Source organism: Lates calcarifer, linkage group LG18 (genome assembly GCF_001640805.2).
Source record: "Lates calcarifer isolate ASB-BC8 linkage group LG18, TLL_Latcal_v3, whole genome shotgun sequence".
Taxonomy (NCBI): domain Eukaryota; kingdom Metazoa; phylum Chordata; class Actinopteri; family Centropomidae; genus Lates; species Lates calcarifer.
The window spans coordinates 2,719,562-2,734,668 of record NC_066850.1 but is presented as its reverse complement, the minus strand read 5'-3'; the positions used below and the strand labels follow the sequence as shown (position 1 = coordinate 2,734,668).

The following is a 15,107-nucleotide window of genomic DNA, read 5'->3' as shown; positions in this document are numbered from 1 at the left end:
TCTTTGTATAGAACACTCAGTCTTGTGCTTCTCTGTGGAAATGTGCATGGCCACTGTTTTGTTTTGAGTACCTGTTCACACTTTAATATGGTATTTGGAATGGCTTTTTTGTCTAATAATGCACAATTAGAAGTGTACTTTTTTAATCTTAAAGTCACAGTGTTCTTCATTGCAAGGGATTTTATTTATTTTTTCTTCTTCAGGAAGGTGAAATCTTTAAAAAATATTATTATATACTTTATAGATTCTCAGGTTTATGGAGATAATATATTGCAACAGTTTTAAAAGCTTCCTTCCCATCATCTAGCTCATTACCTGTAGTGATGAATACACACTTATCATCACATTCTTCTACTAAAATAACACCTGAAGCACTAGACATTTACTGCATAGGCTGTACACTGTCACAATAACTCATCGTGAGTTTAGTATTTATGTCGGTTGCATTTCAAGTTCAGATGTATTTTTTGTATCTTGTGCCAAATTTGAGTGCCATTTTCTATCGTTATTTCACTGTTGTTGCCTCCATGATGACGTTTAAGGTTTTTCATTCAAATCACCACTAAAGGTTTGCAATACAGAAATGTTATTTTCTACCTGAAAATTGTACAATCAATGAAAATTGCCGTTTTCTTGTATCCGGTACAGTATATTACCAGGAGTGTTCAGCATTGTATGGATGTTATTACAGTATATATGTGTTTTTGTTACACACATTTCCATATTTGTATAGTATAGATAAATACTCAATACTGAATTTGTTCAGGGGTATGTGCAATTACAGATCCATAGAGGCATTATTAAACAGAATGACAAATTACAATATCAGAGTTGCTTATTAAACTATGTTGAACAGTTGCGATTGTTTGTGAGGTGTTTGTTCATTAGCTGATGACGGGGCTGTGCAGGCTTACAGCGGGTGGAGAGCTGGTTCACACACACACACAAACACACACACACACACACACACACACACACACACACACACACACACACACACACACACACTTTAACACTGAAGGTCAAACTGACCACACACTCACATCACATCACACACCTCCTCAGGCCAATGTTCCAACCATTTGGCTACAGCTGTTGTGGATGGGGATGTGACCACATGCCCCTCTGTGATTGGCTGGCGGTGTAATGATGTAAAACTGCTTTGTGCTCGTCCTTCACCCACTTAGAGTCGAGATAAAGTCTAACCAGGGAGTTTTATTCGGGTGTTTTTTAAATTTTATTTGAGTCATAAATAATTCTTAGAGTGAAATGAAGCTCACATAAAGAGACACTTGCTGTGTCGGAGCACCACGACCAGTAAAGCAGGAGACAGAGCTGAGAGAGTGACTCAGAGCAGGAGACATGACTCACTGATTTCATGGATATTTAACCACCGATACACAGAAACACATGGATGACTGATCTCAGAGGTTTTGAGCAGAAACACAGGTTTATCTGAGCGGTAAATTTATCACGTGTAAATAAGGAATTCTGGAGAATACAGTGCCCTGAGGGGGGAAATCCTCATCCTTAGTTTAATGTGTTTTATACACTGCCTAAATGTTGTGCTGCATTCTCAGGCCCAGTGCTGCTTTGCCATGAAACTCTCCCGTCCAAACCAGTCCTTGTGTGTTAGTGAATGCCCCTTCTCCTTCCATCCTAGGAACACGCATCAGTTAAGAGGTATAAAATCTTACATTTGATGTAAATGTGCAACAAGAAAGATTTGAATATTCTGGGTAAATAAAACTGGGAGCAATACCAGCAAAATTAGTTTCTCAATAAGTGATTAAAAATTGTGAAAAATGCCTATTCCATGTCTGACTAACAGCTCCAAACCCTGAAACTCTGAAAGTCTGGTGATAAAATAGTCCTAAACTACAGTTTAATCATGTGAAAACTCCTTTTAGGCTTAACCATTAAAGGAAGAACACAGTAAGTGGCCAAAACTGCACTGCTTTTTACCTGTTCTTGTGAAAATGGCCTTTGTAAGTAGAGCCATCTGGGAAGGTGTATGTTCCTGTGCCGTGGTACATGTTGTCTTTGAATTCTCCTTCATATACTGCTCCAGAGGGATGCTGCAGGGTCCCCCTGCCCTGCATCTGGGAGAAGGACGGAAGGAGACACAGAACAAGCGTGACTAACCACAGAAAAGATACCACCATCCTGGTGACAGTCACAAACGTCAGAAAAGTGGAATATACCATGTCCTCGTGCCACTCTCCAGTGTATATGATCCCATTTGCTGAGGTGTGTTTCCCAGTGCCGCTCCTCACCATTGCTCCAGATGCAGACTTGCTGCACTCCCCCTCTGTGGATGGAAGAGAAGCTGACACAGGCCTGTGTAATGTAAATGTATACCTGTATCATCACTAGTTACCACTCACCATATCTGTCTCCATTTGGGAAAACGTAGGACACCTTGATGGGTCCTTCCCCTGCAAAGACACAGACATATTTACCTTGTCTGACAGTGAAAATGACATTATCATATAGCTGTAAGGAAAAACAGGAGGAGATGTGTGTGTGTGTGTGTGTGTCTGTGTGTGCTGGAGTGTTAGAGATCAAATCTTCACAATCACACCCCACCAGACATCATCCGTGACAGCTTCCCCCAGCTGGCAGATGGCTGTGAGAACCGACAACAAACGCTGTTCACCGGCCAATTTCTGCAATGTGAAAAGTCAGACAACTAATTTAAAAGTTGTGAAAATGACACAAACGACATGTACTCTATTTTGTTCACTCATTTGCCCTAAATATAACCAGTCCTGACTGCTCTAAAATAAGCTCTCCGCCGTCTGCGTTGTACTAACGGCTCGACGTAAACTGACGTTACCATGGTTACGGATTTGCAGCCCTAGCTTCAAAAGGTACTTTTTTTTTTTTTACATTTACTTTTTTAATTTAAAAAAACGTAGTTTCACTCAACATGTGTCACATTTAATTTAACCCTACAACTTCCAAAAATTGCTTTTTAAATAATACACGTACAAAGTGTTGTTCGTTTCCTCGCTCAAACGTTACCGGACACCGGAAAAGAAACTTTGAACCCTGAGTTTCGACCAATGAAAGAGATGCGGGCTACCGGTGGTTTACACAGCTGCCTCAGGTTTGTTTCTACTTGTTATGAAAGTAAAGTTTTGCAATAACTTTTTATTTTTTATCGGTTATAATTTAGCGCAATGTATTTTTATGGCGTTCTTAGCATTTAACCTCTCGACCTGACTTGTGAGGAAGCCCCTCTTAGCTGAGCTAACGCTAGCTTGTTAAATCAAAAGTGAGGAGTGAGCCTGCTAGCTTGTTAGCTAGCTCAAGCTTGATACTTGTAACTGACAGTCGTATCAGTAGCGGCACAACAACACCACGTTATTTCTAATAGGAGCTTAATCCAGCTCTTTTGTAACTTGCTAATAAAAGGCACTGTCAGCCAGCCGGGCGTGAAGTTAAATGGTCATCGCTCTTGTTGGGTTGTTGGTCTGCGTGCTCAGTGTGATTGCATAATTGTAGCCACCAGCGCTGCGTGTCAGCCACCACCTCATTGCTCGCACTTGAACTGAAGTGCCACGACGAGCCACCCCACAGCTATGTGCGACTGCAGTGGATGTACAGTAGTCTGCTCTGCCCGGGTCCGCAACCAGCAGCTCTCTCTGGTATATCCAGGACTATTGTTCCCTGCCAGGGCTGAGAAGATTTACATAACCAAAACATCTTATCCCTCTCTTCACAGATTGTTGGCTGCTATGAGAGGACACTGATTGAAGGTGAGTACACTTTGGTGTGACAGCCGTGAATCTGTAGCGTGTTGGAGGTGATACTTTGAAGCTGGGCTCCTTTTATGTATATATATATATATATATATATACATATACATATAATATATATATATTATGTATGATCAAACTGCTCATGAATGTTTTCATAGAGACATGAATGCAAGGAGAAGAGGTGGGAAGCCCAACAGAGGAGGGGGGAAATTTAACAAGCCAAGAGGAGGTGGAGGTGGAGGTGGCGGCGGAGGTGGAGGTGGAGGTGGAAGTAGGAAAGGGGGAGCTGGACGATGGGACGACGGTGATGATTTCAGCCTTGATTTTGGACCCTCTCGTTCCAGGTATAAAGTCATAGCAAATGAATTAATTAAAGCTGATCGCCATGTCCTCAATTTCATCCTCATCTGTCTTGTTCCCGTCTGTGTTTCCCGTCTGTCTCCAGACCTGGCAAAGGACGAGGCGGCGGTGGCCGCGCCGGTGGCAGGGATGGAGGTAGAGGGAGGGGAGGCAGGGGAGGTCGGGATCGAGACAGGGATAGCAGGAGCGATGGGAAAAGCAGTGGCAGAGCTCTCCCAAGCTCCCTGGGGAGGATCAGAACATGTACAAAGTCTGGTGATGGCATCAGGCCGGAGGCGAGCTCCATGCCCCTGCAAAGGATCTTCATGACTAATGAGAACCAAGAACAACTTAAGGAGCTGCTGCGGGAGCTGCAGAACCAGGACTGTGACGAGCCCTATGAGTAAGCGTGTTTTTGTAAATATACTTGGTATAGGCTACATGCCTTTATCTATTGAGAGGGGCTAATCTGAAGACTAGAAATGGTTATTTTTTCTCATAAAGTGATGCGTTTTTTTCCCCACTGTGTGTCCCCATGAACTTATGATACCCTCTCTTCCTCAGTGAATCTGGTTCAGATTACACAGGGGGAGAGGAGGAGGAATATGATGAGTTGGATCACCGTGAGGAAGGCCAGTTTTGGGCCACTAATGATGAGCCAGTGGAGAGTGCAGACAGCCCATCGTATGAGCCAGAGTCTGACGATGAACGACCTCCCCCTGAACCTGTCATCTCCTTATTTGCCATAGGAAAACTCTGCAGGTGATGTCCAGATTTATTTCAGATTTTTAAATGTTGGAGGTATCGACCGTCATCCTGCTTTTGTTTGAAAAGTGTCAAGTTTTTTTTTTTAACTGCTGTCCAGAACCTGTACATTTATCTTCTCCCCCCCCCCTCTCTGTAGGTATGGGTTTGACAGGGAGCGCAGTAAGCTAGCACTGGAGTCTGGTGGAGGGGAATTCGGGTCCACTTTGGAACAGCTCCTCCACCAGGTTTTCAGCGAGCACTACGGCCAGAAAGCAGTTTCCCCTGAAGGCCTTGAGGGAGTGCCCATGGATGAGTGTCTGAGCCAGAGGCAGGAGGAAGCTCTGGCTCTAGCTGCTATCTATGGTGACCGCTTCAGTGAGCGCATTGCTAATGCAGTCTGGACAGTAACCCTGGACCTCCCATTCCTCGCAGACAACAATGGAAAGAATGGTGGGCAAGCTGGGAGTCGAAGTGGTGGGGGATCGGTTAATGCCCGTGACATCTGCAGATTCTACATGAAAGGCCAAGGCTGCCGCTTTGGGGACAAATGCAAGTTTAAACACCAGCTTCCCACCAAAGGGAGGTCTGGGGCTGCTTCTCCAGACCTGAAGGGCCCAAGCCAGCCAGGATTCAGCAGCTATTCTCCTCCCGAGTATGAACTAGAGGTCCGTTTCCCCAAGGGAAACCGTTACCCATTTCAGGCACCATTAGTCGCCTTCAGCACCAACGATGAGTCTGTCACAGCTGCAGGAAGGCTCAGCGTGACTGAGAGATTATTTGGAGAGGCGCTCGCAGCAGCAAAGAGCAGCGAACCTGTTGTTTACACCCTGATCACCTTGTGTGAGGATGAAGCTACCATGAAGGAACTGCTGGCTGTCAGTCATCACAAATACAGCACACCGCCCTCTGTTGTGGTGGCACCTCCACCCTCTCTTGCCATAGCAAAGAGTAAGAGTGTGAGGAGCAGTGTCTTAGAGGAAAGCAGGAGTAGTAGTGCTAGCAGTAGTAATCACACTAACAGCAGAAGACCTGCTCCACCCAGTAACCAGAGACCCATAGATTGTAAGTCAAAAAGATTATTTACTGTACGACTTATTTATCGCCTGTTTTCATTAAATACGGCATAGAATTTTATTTATGAGGCTCTGTATTGAATCAGTCACCCCTGTCTTTAAAGTGAAAGACACGTGTGAGGCAGAGGAACTGGATGAGAGGGACGAAGATGAAGAAGATGAGGCTGTTCCAGTTGAGAGCGAGAGCTACGTCAATCTGAGGAAGAAGATGGTGAATAAGCACAACCTGAAGATAGACAACCTGCTGCAAGAGAACGGCAAGCTGTGCCGCGAGTTCATGAGGAAAAAGGTAAAAGAGAAGTGACCAAGAGAAATAATGTCTTCTCCACCTCTACCTCCTTTCCTCCTTTCATGTATGTATTGTGATGAATTGCTGTTCTCTCATCCGTCTCTTCACCCAGTCATCCAGGCGCTTCAGGTCCATGCTGGAGCAGAGGAAGAACCTGCCGGCTTGGCAAGAAAAAGAGAACATCCTAGACTTGTTGGAGCGGTGTCAGGTGCTGGTGATCAGCGGGATGACAGGGTGGGTCACGCAGAGAAACACCAAGTATTGGCATTCATAAAGACTCAAACAGGGGAAATACAAAACGTGCCTGCTTCTCACTACCTGTATGATTCTATTTATTTTTTTCCTCTGCAGGTGTGGAAAGACCACTCAGATCCCTCAGTTCATTCTGGACGCCTCATTAAGTGGTCCAGCAGGGCAGGTGGCCAACATCATCTGTACCCAACCACGCCGCATTTCTGCCATCTCTGTGGCTCAGAGAGTGGCTCAGGAGCGTGCAGAGTGTCTGGGAAACTCTGTGGGTTACCAGATCCGCCTGGAGAGTGTCAGGGTATGGGCACATTCAATACATACATGTAGTATATAGATTTTAATCTGCCAGCTTTTAGTCATAGGTTCCAAATGGCTGGAATTCAAATACAAATTTAATTCTCTTGACCTCTCTTTTCTCTCAGACGTCTGCCACCAGACTGCTGTACTGCACCACAGGTGTGTTACTGAGGAGACTTGAGGGTGAGGCAGACCTGAAAGGCGTCACACACGTCATTGTGGATGAGGTGCACGAGCGCACGGAGGAGAGGTGAGGCGAGGCAGATCACTCATATACAGTACAGTGCAGAGAGTGTGCATTCATGCTCTTCTGGTCTGTTTCTGTGTTTTTCAGTGACTTCCTTCTGTTGGTGCTCAAAGACCTGATTGTGCAGAGACCAGACTTGAAGATTATTCTCATGAGTGCCACACTTAATGCCAACCTCTTTTCTGAATATTTCTACAACTGCCCCTCTGTCCACATACCAGGTAATAAATGCAGTATCTATCGTCCACAAAACCTGCATCATATCTCATGCATCAGGCGATAGATACCCCCCCACCCCTCAATGAACGTCTCTCGTTCCAGGGCGTACTTTTCCTGTCGACCAGTTTTTTCTTGAAGATGCCATTGCTAAAACTGGGTACGTACATTCTCTCAGATTTAACTGAATCAACTAAACCTTTAAAAATCTGTCTCTATAAATATCAGAGAACATAAATAATAATCTGTTTCTTCTACTGTTTCAATTCCTTTTTTGACATTTATTTTCCCAGCTATGTCATTGAGGACGGCAGCCCTTACATGCGCTCAGGGAAACAGAATTCATCTTCCACTGGTGGACGAACAACCAAAGTAGATCCAAGGGACGTGGTGGACGACTTGGGCGACGACGTGTGGAACTTCATGTCTTTCTGTAAGAAGGATTTTGTCAAAGACTCAATCCCAGACCAGCAGCTCAGCCTGCAGGATCTGACAGTCAGATACAAAGGTGAGTTGAGAGTCATAAACTGAACTGATGTGTTGTCTGGGTCTCAGACTTACATAAAGTGCTGCTGCTTATCTTTGCATTAATACCACATTTTGTTTTGCTGTCGATGCAGATACTAAGAAGTCAGTGCTGAAGACCATCGCTGCAATGGACCTGGACAAGATCAACATGGACCTGGTGGAGAGTCTGCTGGAGTGGATTGTAGATGGAAAACACAACTATCCTCCAGGTAAGAATCGCCCACATACTGTAATACTCAGCCCACCTGGACAGTTTTACCGTGGAGTTTGGCTATGCTGGTGTAACCCTGTGGTTTCTGTGTCCAGGTGCAGTGCTGGTGTTTTTGCCAGGCCTGGCTGAGATCAAGATGCTCTATGAACAGCTCCAGTCCAACAGAATGTTCAACAACAGGGGCTCAACCAGGTCTGTGTCTGAAGACGTGTGTGTGTTCTTTTTATTGTTTAGTATTTATAAGAGTTATATTGCATCAAAATTTATATTCTGTGGTGTTTCCTATTTACATTTTTTTTGTGAATTACCTGATCCCTTTAAAAACAAAAAATGTGGATATAGGATCCTTACTTAGCTACAAAATAATTCCCAGTTTCACCTTAACACCTTTCCTCTGGGGTGTGAAATCATGTCTAATATTTATACAGTATGATGTTTTCATATAAAAACTAAGAAAACAATCTAGGCACGTAATATATTTTAGGTATTGTATAAAATATGTAGTGTGTGTCATATCTCCATAGTCAGGTAAAGAGGAAAATGTTTGCTAATGTGTTCATCCCTGCATCAGGTGTGTGGTGTACCCACTGCACTCAACCCTGTCCAATGAGGAGCAGCAGGCAGTTTTCAGTCGGCCCCCAGAGGGTGTCACAAAGATTATCATCTCCACTAACATCGCAGAGACCTCAGTAACCATTGACGATGTGGTGTACGTCATAGACTCTGGGAAGATGAAGGAGAAAAGGTAACCTAATGTTTAGCTTTAAGTGAAGCTGAAAGATGTTGATATACTATGTAAATGTTTGATAACAATGGTTGTGAATTGACAGATTCTTATTTAAAATCCACATTTGTCAGTTTGTCTTGGTTATATTTTCAGGTATGATGCGTCTAAGAGCATGGAGAGCCTGGAGGACTCGTGGGTTTCTCGGGCCAACGCGCTGCAGAGGAAGGGTCGAGCGGGCCGCGTGGCCTCGGGGGTCTGCTTCCACCTCTTCACCAGCCACTGCTTCCAACACCAGCTGGCTGAGCAACAGCTGCCAGAGATCCAGAGAGTGCCTCTGGAGCAGCTCTGCCTCCGGTAGATCCATCTGTTTGCTCTTTGCACAGTGCCAACCTGCTCTGTAAATGCAAATAATAGAGGTTTATGTACTCTCCTGCCAGGCCTTTCACCTGTGGCACTTTGATTTTAGGAAATGCAAAACCGTTGTTTCCCATGTTATTATTTACCATTATCCCCCTCCTCTCTGACAGAATCAAGATCTTAGACGTGTTTGCAGAGCAGCCTTTGGAGTCGGTCTTCTCTCGGCTCATCGAACCCCCGGCCATGGGAAGCTTGGACGCAGCCAAGCAGCGCCTGCAGGACCTGGGAGCTCTAACTGCAGATGAGAGGCTGACCCCGCTGGGCTACCACCTGGCCTGCCTGCCCGTCGACGTTCGCATCGGGAAACTCATGCTGTTCGGCGCCATCTTCCGCTGCCTTGACCCAGCGCTCACCATCGCTGCCAGCCTGGCCTTCAAATCACCATTTGTAAGGAAACTGAGTGTCACTGTTGAGAGACCATATGTGTCACCACACCACTGATTTCCAGATCATTTATGTCACAGTAACATCCAGCTTACATTTAACAGAGAAAAACCCACATAATGATTATTATTCACCGAATAAGCGAATAAAACATTTTCTATATTTGGTCGTCTGTCTGTTTTCGAGGTCTCTCCATGGGATAAGCGAGAGGAAGCCAATGAGAAGAAACTGGCCTTCGCCCTTGCCAATAGCGACCATCTCGCTTTGTTACAGGCATATAAGGTACTGACTGACTGGGTTTATTTTTGGCTTTCGGCTGTTGAATCTGGTATATATATTTTTTTTGTTGACGTGATTGATTTTCCATCTGTCGCAGGGATGGTGCTGCGCTGCAAAGAGCGGGAACCGCGCCGGCTTTGCTTACTGCAGGGAGAACTTTCTGTCTTGGCGAGGCTTACAGGTCAGGCGGTGCTGTCAGAGGCAATCACTTCTCTACTGTTCCTGTAGCTTTCCTGTGCAGCAGGCCTGGCAGTAGAGCAGTGTTAAGTTTACTGCACATGTTTTCTTTTCCTTTGAATCTACCACTCTGCAGGCATTGCTTATATCTAACCCTCCATATAGCAGAATAGCTTTAAAGTTACAGTCAAGATTCACATTAAAACTACTGACATGAATCTAGTACTTGAGTTCTTAAAACATGTCCTGTGACGTGTGCAGGAGATCGCCAGTCTGAAGAGGCAATTTGCTGAGCTGTTGTCTGACATTGGCTTCATCAAGGAGGGACTGAGGGCCAGGATTATAGAGCGCATGTGCTCTAATGGCACTGATGGTGTTCTAGAGGCTACTGGCCCTGAGGTAAAACGCATTATAGTGCTGTAAATGTTTGTTTGTTGTTCCAGCACAGGAGAATTCAGCCTTGTGTAGAAGAAAGACTGATAATAATGAGAAATAATGTCACTCCTTTCCAGGCTAACCTGAACTCAGAAAACATCCGGCTGATGTCGGCCATGCTGTGTGCGGCCCTCTATCCCAACGTGGTCCAGGTGGAAATTCACTCTCACTGTTTAAATAAAAAGAGTAAAACTGTCTCCTGCCTCACATCCCTCCTTGGCTTTACACTCCTGTGTTTGATGCTGTGTGTGTGATGCAGGTTCGAGCTCCTCAGGGGAATTACAAGATGACCAGTAAAGGGGCGATGAAGATGCAACCTAAAGCCAACGAGCTTCGCTTCATGACCAAGAACGACGGCTGTGTTCACGTGCACCCCTCGTCTGTTAACTACATGGTGAGATAAAAAGAAGCAAAGATAAGGCACTATATTCAACACATACAGAGAAACAAGCTCTTTGACTCCTCTCTGTCTTCCAGGTTCGTCACTACAACAGCCCGTACCTGGTGTACCACGAGAAGGTGAAAACGAGCCGCGTCTTCATCAGAGACTGCAGCATGGTGTCCGTCTACCCGCTGGTGCTGTTTGGAGGCGGCCAGGTCAACGTGGAGCTGCACAAGGGAGAGTTCCTCATCTCGCTGGATGATGGATGGATCCGATTTGCTGCCGCTTCTCATCAGGTCAGAGTTTAGAGATGACCAAGATTGGAATAATTTATAATCACATGAACAAAGGTGTTGGAAATATCTTTCCACATAAACATAAAAGGTCCATTGCAGATGTTTTTCTAAGCATGACCTAAAAATCAAGCTGTTTACTGCACTTAAAGGTTTTTACAGGGACACCAAAGAAAACAATGAACTACAGCCACATATATTATCACATAAAAATCATTTTATAAGCACAATAATATGTTTGTATTGTGGTGAGTGATTATACAGGCAAAAAGATGACATTATAACAACAAAAATGCACAAATTACTGTATATATCTGGTGAAAGTGCATAAATGAACTTGGCCCTGCGAATATGGTGTGTGTGTGTGTGTGTGTGTGTGTGTGTGTGTGTGTGTTACCCAGGTGGCTGAGCTGGTGAAAGAGCTGCGCTGGGAGTTGGACCAGCTGCTAGAGGACAAAATCAGGAACCCGAGCATGGACCTGTGCAGCTGCCCCCGCGGGTCCCGCATCATCCACATGATAGTCCACCTCATCACCACACAGTAGCTCTGCTCCGTGTGAAACCTTTTTGTCCCTTCCTGTCACCCTCAAGGGCTGAAATGCATGGAGCTCTACAGTATAAATGTCTTTCTGCTCCTGCAGCACTGCTACACAGTCATTTTAAATATGTTAAATCACTGACTAGAAAAATCCTGAAACTGGTTAAAAGACAGATCAGCTGGGCAGATATTGTACTTGAAGTGAGGTCCTCAGGTGGAGGCACAGTCAACACACCACCCTGCTGCCACCTGGCACTTTACCATAAGTATCAGTTTACACAAAGCCACTATTGTGTTGCTGCACCAGAGGCTTTTTAAAAACAAATTCTGCCTTGGAAGAAAAAAATGGCTCTATGCAGGTGATCCACAAACCTCCAGCATTGCTGTTGCTGGAATTAAGAGTTTGTCTTATTTTGATACGTATGAAATGAAATGATAGAAAAGCTTTGTCTGTGATGCCGTACTACTGCTGTATGTGCAGTAAATTGGCACACATTGATTGTTGAATTTGATGTCATTTGTATACAGTGAATTTTTATTTGAGGTTGTGTGTGTCTTGCTCACAACTGAGAAGTTTCTTGGGTCCATATTGGATTTCTTATTTTCACAGTAAGTGCGTATTTGTTATGGTTGTGATATTTATTTGTGATGCATGATCGAGAGATCCAAGAGCTTCTGCATGGTATTCAGTTGTTTTACATTTACTGAATGTATTTAAATGTTACAGTGATGTCAAAACCACTTTCACAATGTGAATGCAAGGGCTTTTTAAATCAGGTGGGAGTTGCCAAAGAATTTGAAAGCTTATTGTCTTAACAAATTATGAATTCCACTGCACACTGCACTAAAAATAAAAACAAGCAGAGCAACCTGGTTGTTGATTTTACTTTGCTTCTACCTTTTTACCATTTTAACCGAACCAAAGGTTGCTAATTTCCTGTTAGGTTTTGTGTTGTATTTGAAGCCTAGCTGCGTTTTGAATGCAAGAAAGGAATTTACAGGCTTGTGGAGGAGGCCAACCCCTTCATACATGCGTGAGTCCATTCTGTCTCTACGACAACAGGACATAAACAAATGGGGTATCACTGTCCTGTTGAAGCCATTCAGATGCCACTTACAACAGTGCCAAGTCCAGAGCTGGTAAGACATGGATGTATTTTTAATTTGTGCTTAAGCTGTTTCGTAAAAAGCAAATTTACTGTGTAGCTGTTAAAGACATCTTGTTTACATCTTATTACAACAGTACAGTATTTCCTCTTGTTTTACAGATGGGTTAATAACCTCTCATCACCCTGGAAGTCACCTTGACGTTTTTCACCATGGTAAAGTATTATTCATTGAGTTTTGCTCAGTTCAGTGCAAACTGTTGAATAAGGTCACTGTGGAGGAACCAAACCCAAACTGAGTAAACTACTTGTGTTTTCTCTGAAGCCCACCAAATCCAAGAAATCAAGGTCCCAAAGTTCTAGGCCCGCCAAGAAGACCGGGAGTCCAAAAACACCCAAAAAGAAGTCCTCTAGTGCCAAATCCACCAAGACAGAGGTGGACATCCTCAGCCCAGCAGCCATGGAGAATGTCTACTACATTGCTCATAATGCGGTGGACTGTCTGGAGTTCAGAGGCTTTGGGTGGCCAAGTTCAAATAAAAAGAAGAAAAAGAAGGGAACAAAACGGAAGAAGAAAAAGTAGATTGTGATTTTTGCTAAAGCTAAGAGATTTTTTTCTTGTTGGGTTAAAGGTATAGTTACATTTAAATACCTCTGTAATGGCACCATCTACTGGAAAGATTTCTAATAGCACATCCCGATTTAATACAGCTTTTTAGAGCTGGAACTAATGAAGTGCAGTGATATTGAACTGGTTTGTTCCTCCACAAATCCAAGGCTGCACAGCAAAATTATTCCATTAAAACTTCACTTAATCCACGAGGCAAAAACTTTAAAATTCTTTATCAGTATCTTTATTGTACGCTGATTAAATCAGAACTGTGTTTGCACTAATATCATAAAAACCTTGGCAGCTGTTTTTGACAATTGAGAAGCTTGTGAGAGAAATGTTTTTAATTTAATGGAATACAACACAGAAGAGCAAATGCACACTCTATTAATACTCATTGTAGAAAACATTATGTCCACCTAATGTGTAATGAGATGATGAATGTCATGTGTAAGTTAAAACACCACAGTGCATCCATAGAAAAGGCCAGCCAGCAGTGCCATGACACTGGACATAAAGTGATCCCACTAGTTTGTTATAATGGTCTTTAAATTCAGTCTCTGCACAATTTATCTTACAAACAATAGGCAACAGTAAGAACATGCCTATAAAACTAAGGGAGGAAACAAATACTGTTCCAGGCACTGTTAATATTCTCATACATATTTTACATTATCACTCTTTTTGTCAAATGTACACTCATTATATCACAACCCTGTAAAATAAATAGTTTCTCTGCCGTCAGTCTGTTCTCGCCGTCAACATGGTCCTGCTTCTCTCACTCTGGGGGCTTCTTCTTGGCCTCCACATCTTTCTTAAAAGCTTCAAGTTTCTTGGCTATGTTGGGGACCTTGGAAAGGAACAGCATTACAGTCAGTTACATAGTTGCTGTTTATTAGATACATCTAAAACAAATCTAATATATCAATGCCGTATTGAATCTTCAGTTTTGAATATTCAGGGTTTTTTGCAGCTGTTTTAAGGACAACATTACGTTGTCCAGCAGTGCACTGAAGAGTTTCTAATGTATATCACATAAAATGGAAACTGATGTAGGTCATTAGCGAGGTGAAAAGCACCTGGTCCACCTCTCCTGACGCCCTTGGTTTGACCGGCGGAGGGCGTGGTAGAGATGGATCAGTGAGACAAGCACGTAACTTCGCAAACTCGTTGAATCCCGATTATGAAAGTTCATGGATAGAAACCAAAATCAGATGAAATTACCTCGTAGTTTTGAGCGAGGTACATCCCCACAACATTCCCCAGGGTGAATCCAGCCTGGAAGAAAAAACAAGGAATGTCATTATGTCCGAAAAATCTGACCTAATCATAACTTCAAGCAACATCTGCTAACTTGTTTTCATGTTTATTTAACGTGGTAGCAAAGTAACTGTTAGCTTTGTGATGATTGACAGCAACTTTTAAGCCGAGTTTCCTAAAACATTAAACTTTAATTCGCTACTAGTAACGGTAAACTGACAGCCAGTTAGCAGTATGCTAATACATTAGCTAAACTAGTTCCGCTGGCATCTCTCAGCATCCTGACAAATGTCGATATCATTCATAATAATGTTCATTTAACTAACCAGGAACTGTAGCATGGTGAAATACCAAAGTCACCACAGGAATGTCCACAGCAAAGTAACCTGCTTTTCACGTCAAGCAGGCAGTAAGTTCAAGGCTAGCCAGGCAAAATCAACCAACCAACGAAGCTAGCCTGTCATCAACAAGAAGTGTGCGCATGCGCGAAATGTCGACTATCGCGTTATTTTTCAGAGCGGAAGAGTTGTAGTCTT

At 43.6% G+C, this 15,107-nt stretch overlaps 4 protein-coding genes across 6 annotated transcripts; 2 read left to right on the top strand and 2 right to left on the bottom strand.

Annotated features, from left to right (window-relative positions):
* Positions 1 to 1,199: 1,199 nt before the first annotated feature.
* Positions 1,200 to 3,084, bottom strand: morn2 (MORN repeat containing 2). The gene is made up of 6 exons (XM_018687519.2): positions 2,995 to 3,084; positions 2,590 to 2,669; positions 2,388 to 2,438; positions 2,205 to 2,311; positions 1,966 to 2,102; positions 1,200 to 1,659 (listed from the first exon to the last, which is right to left on the bottom strand). The coding sequence occupies exons 2-6, from the start codon at positions 2,597 to 2,599 to the stop codon at positions 1,557 to 1,559; spliced, it is 408 nt and encodes a 135-aa protein (XP_018543035.1). The 5' UTR covers positions 2,600 to 2,669; positions 2,995 to 3,084; the 3' UTR covers positions 1,200 to 1,556.
* On the top strand, positions 3,054 to 12,464 carry dhx57 (DEAH (Asp-Glu-Ala-Asp/His) box polypeptide 57). Of its 3 annotated transcripts, none has more exons than XM_051077543.1 (25): positions 3,054 to 3,112; positions 3,731 to 3,764; positions 3,926 to 4,111; positions 4,213 to 4,509; positions 4,671 to 4,868; positions 5,011 to 5,915; positions 6,031 to 6,215; positions 6,328 to 6,449; positions 6,567 to 6,762; positions 6,887 to 7,011; positions 7,096 to 7,229; positions 7,330 to 7,384; positions 7,518 to 7,732; positions 7,845 to 7,961; positions 8,059 to 8,155; positions 8,535 to 8,708; positions 8,844 to 9,044; positions 9,218 to 9,494; positions 9,678 to 9,773; positions 9,868 to 9,951; positions 10,209 to 10,346; positions 10,460 to 10,534; positions 10,642 to 10,776; positions 10,860 to 11,060; positions 11,459 to 12,464. In XM_051077543.1, the coding sequence occupies exons 3-25, from the start codon at positions 3,930 to 3,932 to the stop codon at positions 11,600 to 11,602; spliced, it is 4,353 nt and encodes a 1,450-aa protein (XP_050933500.1). In that variant the 5' UTR covers positions 3,054 to 3,112; positions 3,731 to 3,764; positions 3,926 to 3,929; the 3' UTR covers positions 11,603 to 12,464. The 3 variants fall into 3 exon arrangements, with proteins under 3 accessions (XP_050933500.1, XP_050933501.1, XP_018543030.1); XM_051077544.1 differs by lacking the exon at positions 3,054 to 3,112 and adding an exon at positions 3,525 to 3,653; XM_018687514.2 differs by lacking the exon at positions 3,054 to 3,112 and having other exon boundaries at positions 3,629 to 3,764.
* Positions 12,465 to 12,582: 118 nt separating this feature from the next.
* Positions 12,583 to 14,055, top strand: LOC108890599 (small lysine-rich protein 1). The gene is made up of 3 exons (XM_018687521.2): positions 12,583 to 12,735; positions 12,864 to 12,917; positions 13,027 to 14,055. The coding sequence occupies exons 2-3, from the start codon at positions 12,915 to 12,917 to the stop codon at positions 13,282 to 13,284; spliced, it is 261 nt and encodes an 86-aa protein (XP_018543037.1). The 5' UTR covers positions 12,583 to 12,735; positions 12,864 to 12,914; the 3' UTR covers positions 13,285 to 14,055.
* On the bottom strand, positions 13,540 to 15,052 carry stmp1 (short transmembrane mitochondrial protein 1). The gene is made up of 3 exons (XM_018687522.2): positions 14,898 to 15,052; positions 14,536 to 14,589; positions 13,540 to 14,161 (listed from the first exon to the last, which is right to left on the bottom strand). Exons 1-3 carry the CDS (start codon positions 14,910 to 14,912, stop codon positions 14,090 to 14,092), a joined length of 141 nt encoding a protein of 46 aa, XP_018543038.1. The 5' UTR covers positions 14,913 to 15,052; the 3' UTR covers positions 13,540 to 14,089.
* Between the last annotated feature and the right edge of the window lie 55 nt (positions 15,053 to 15,107).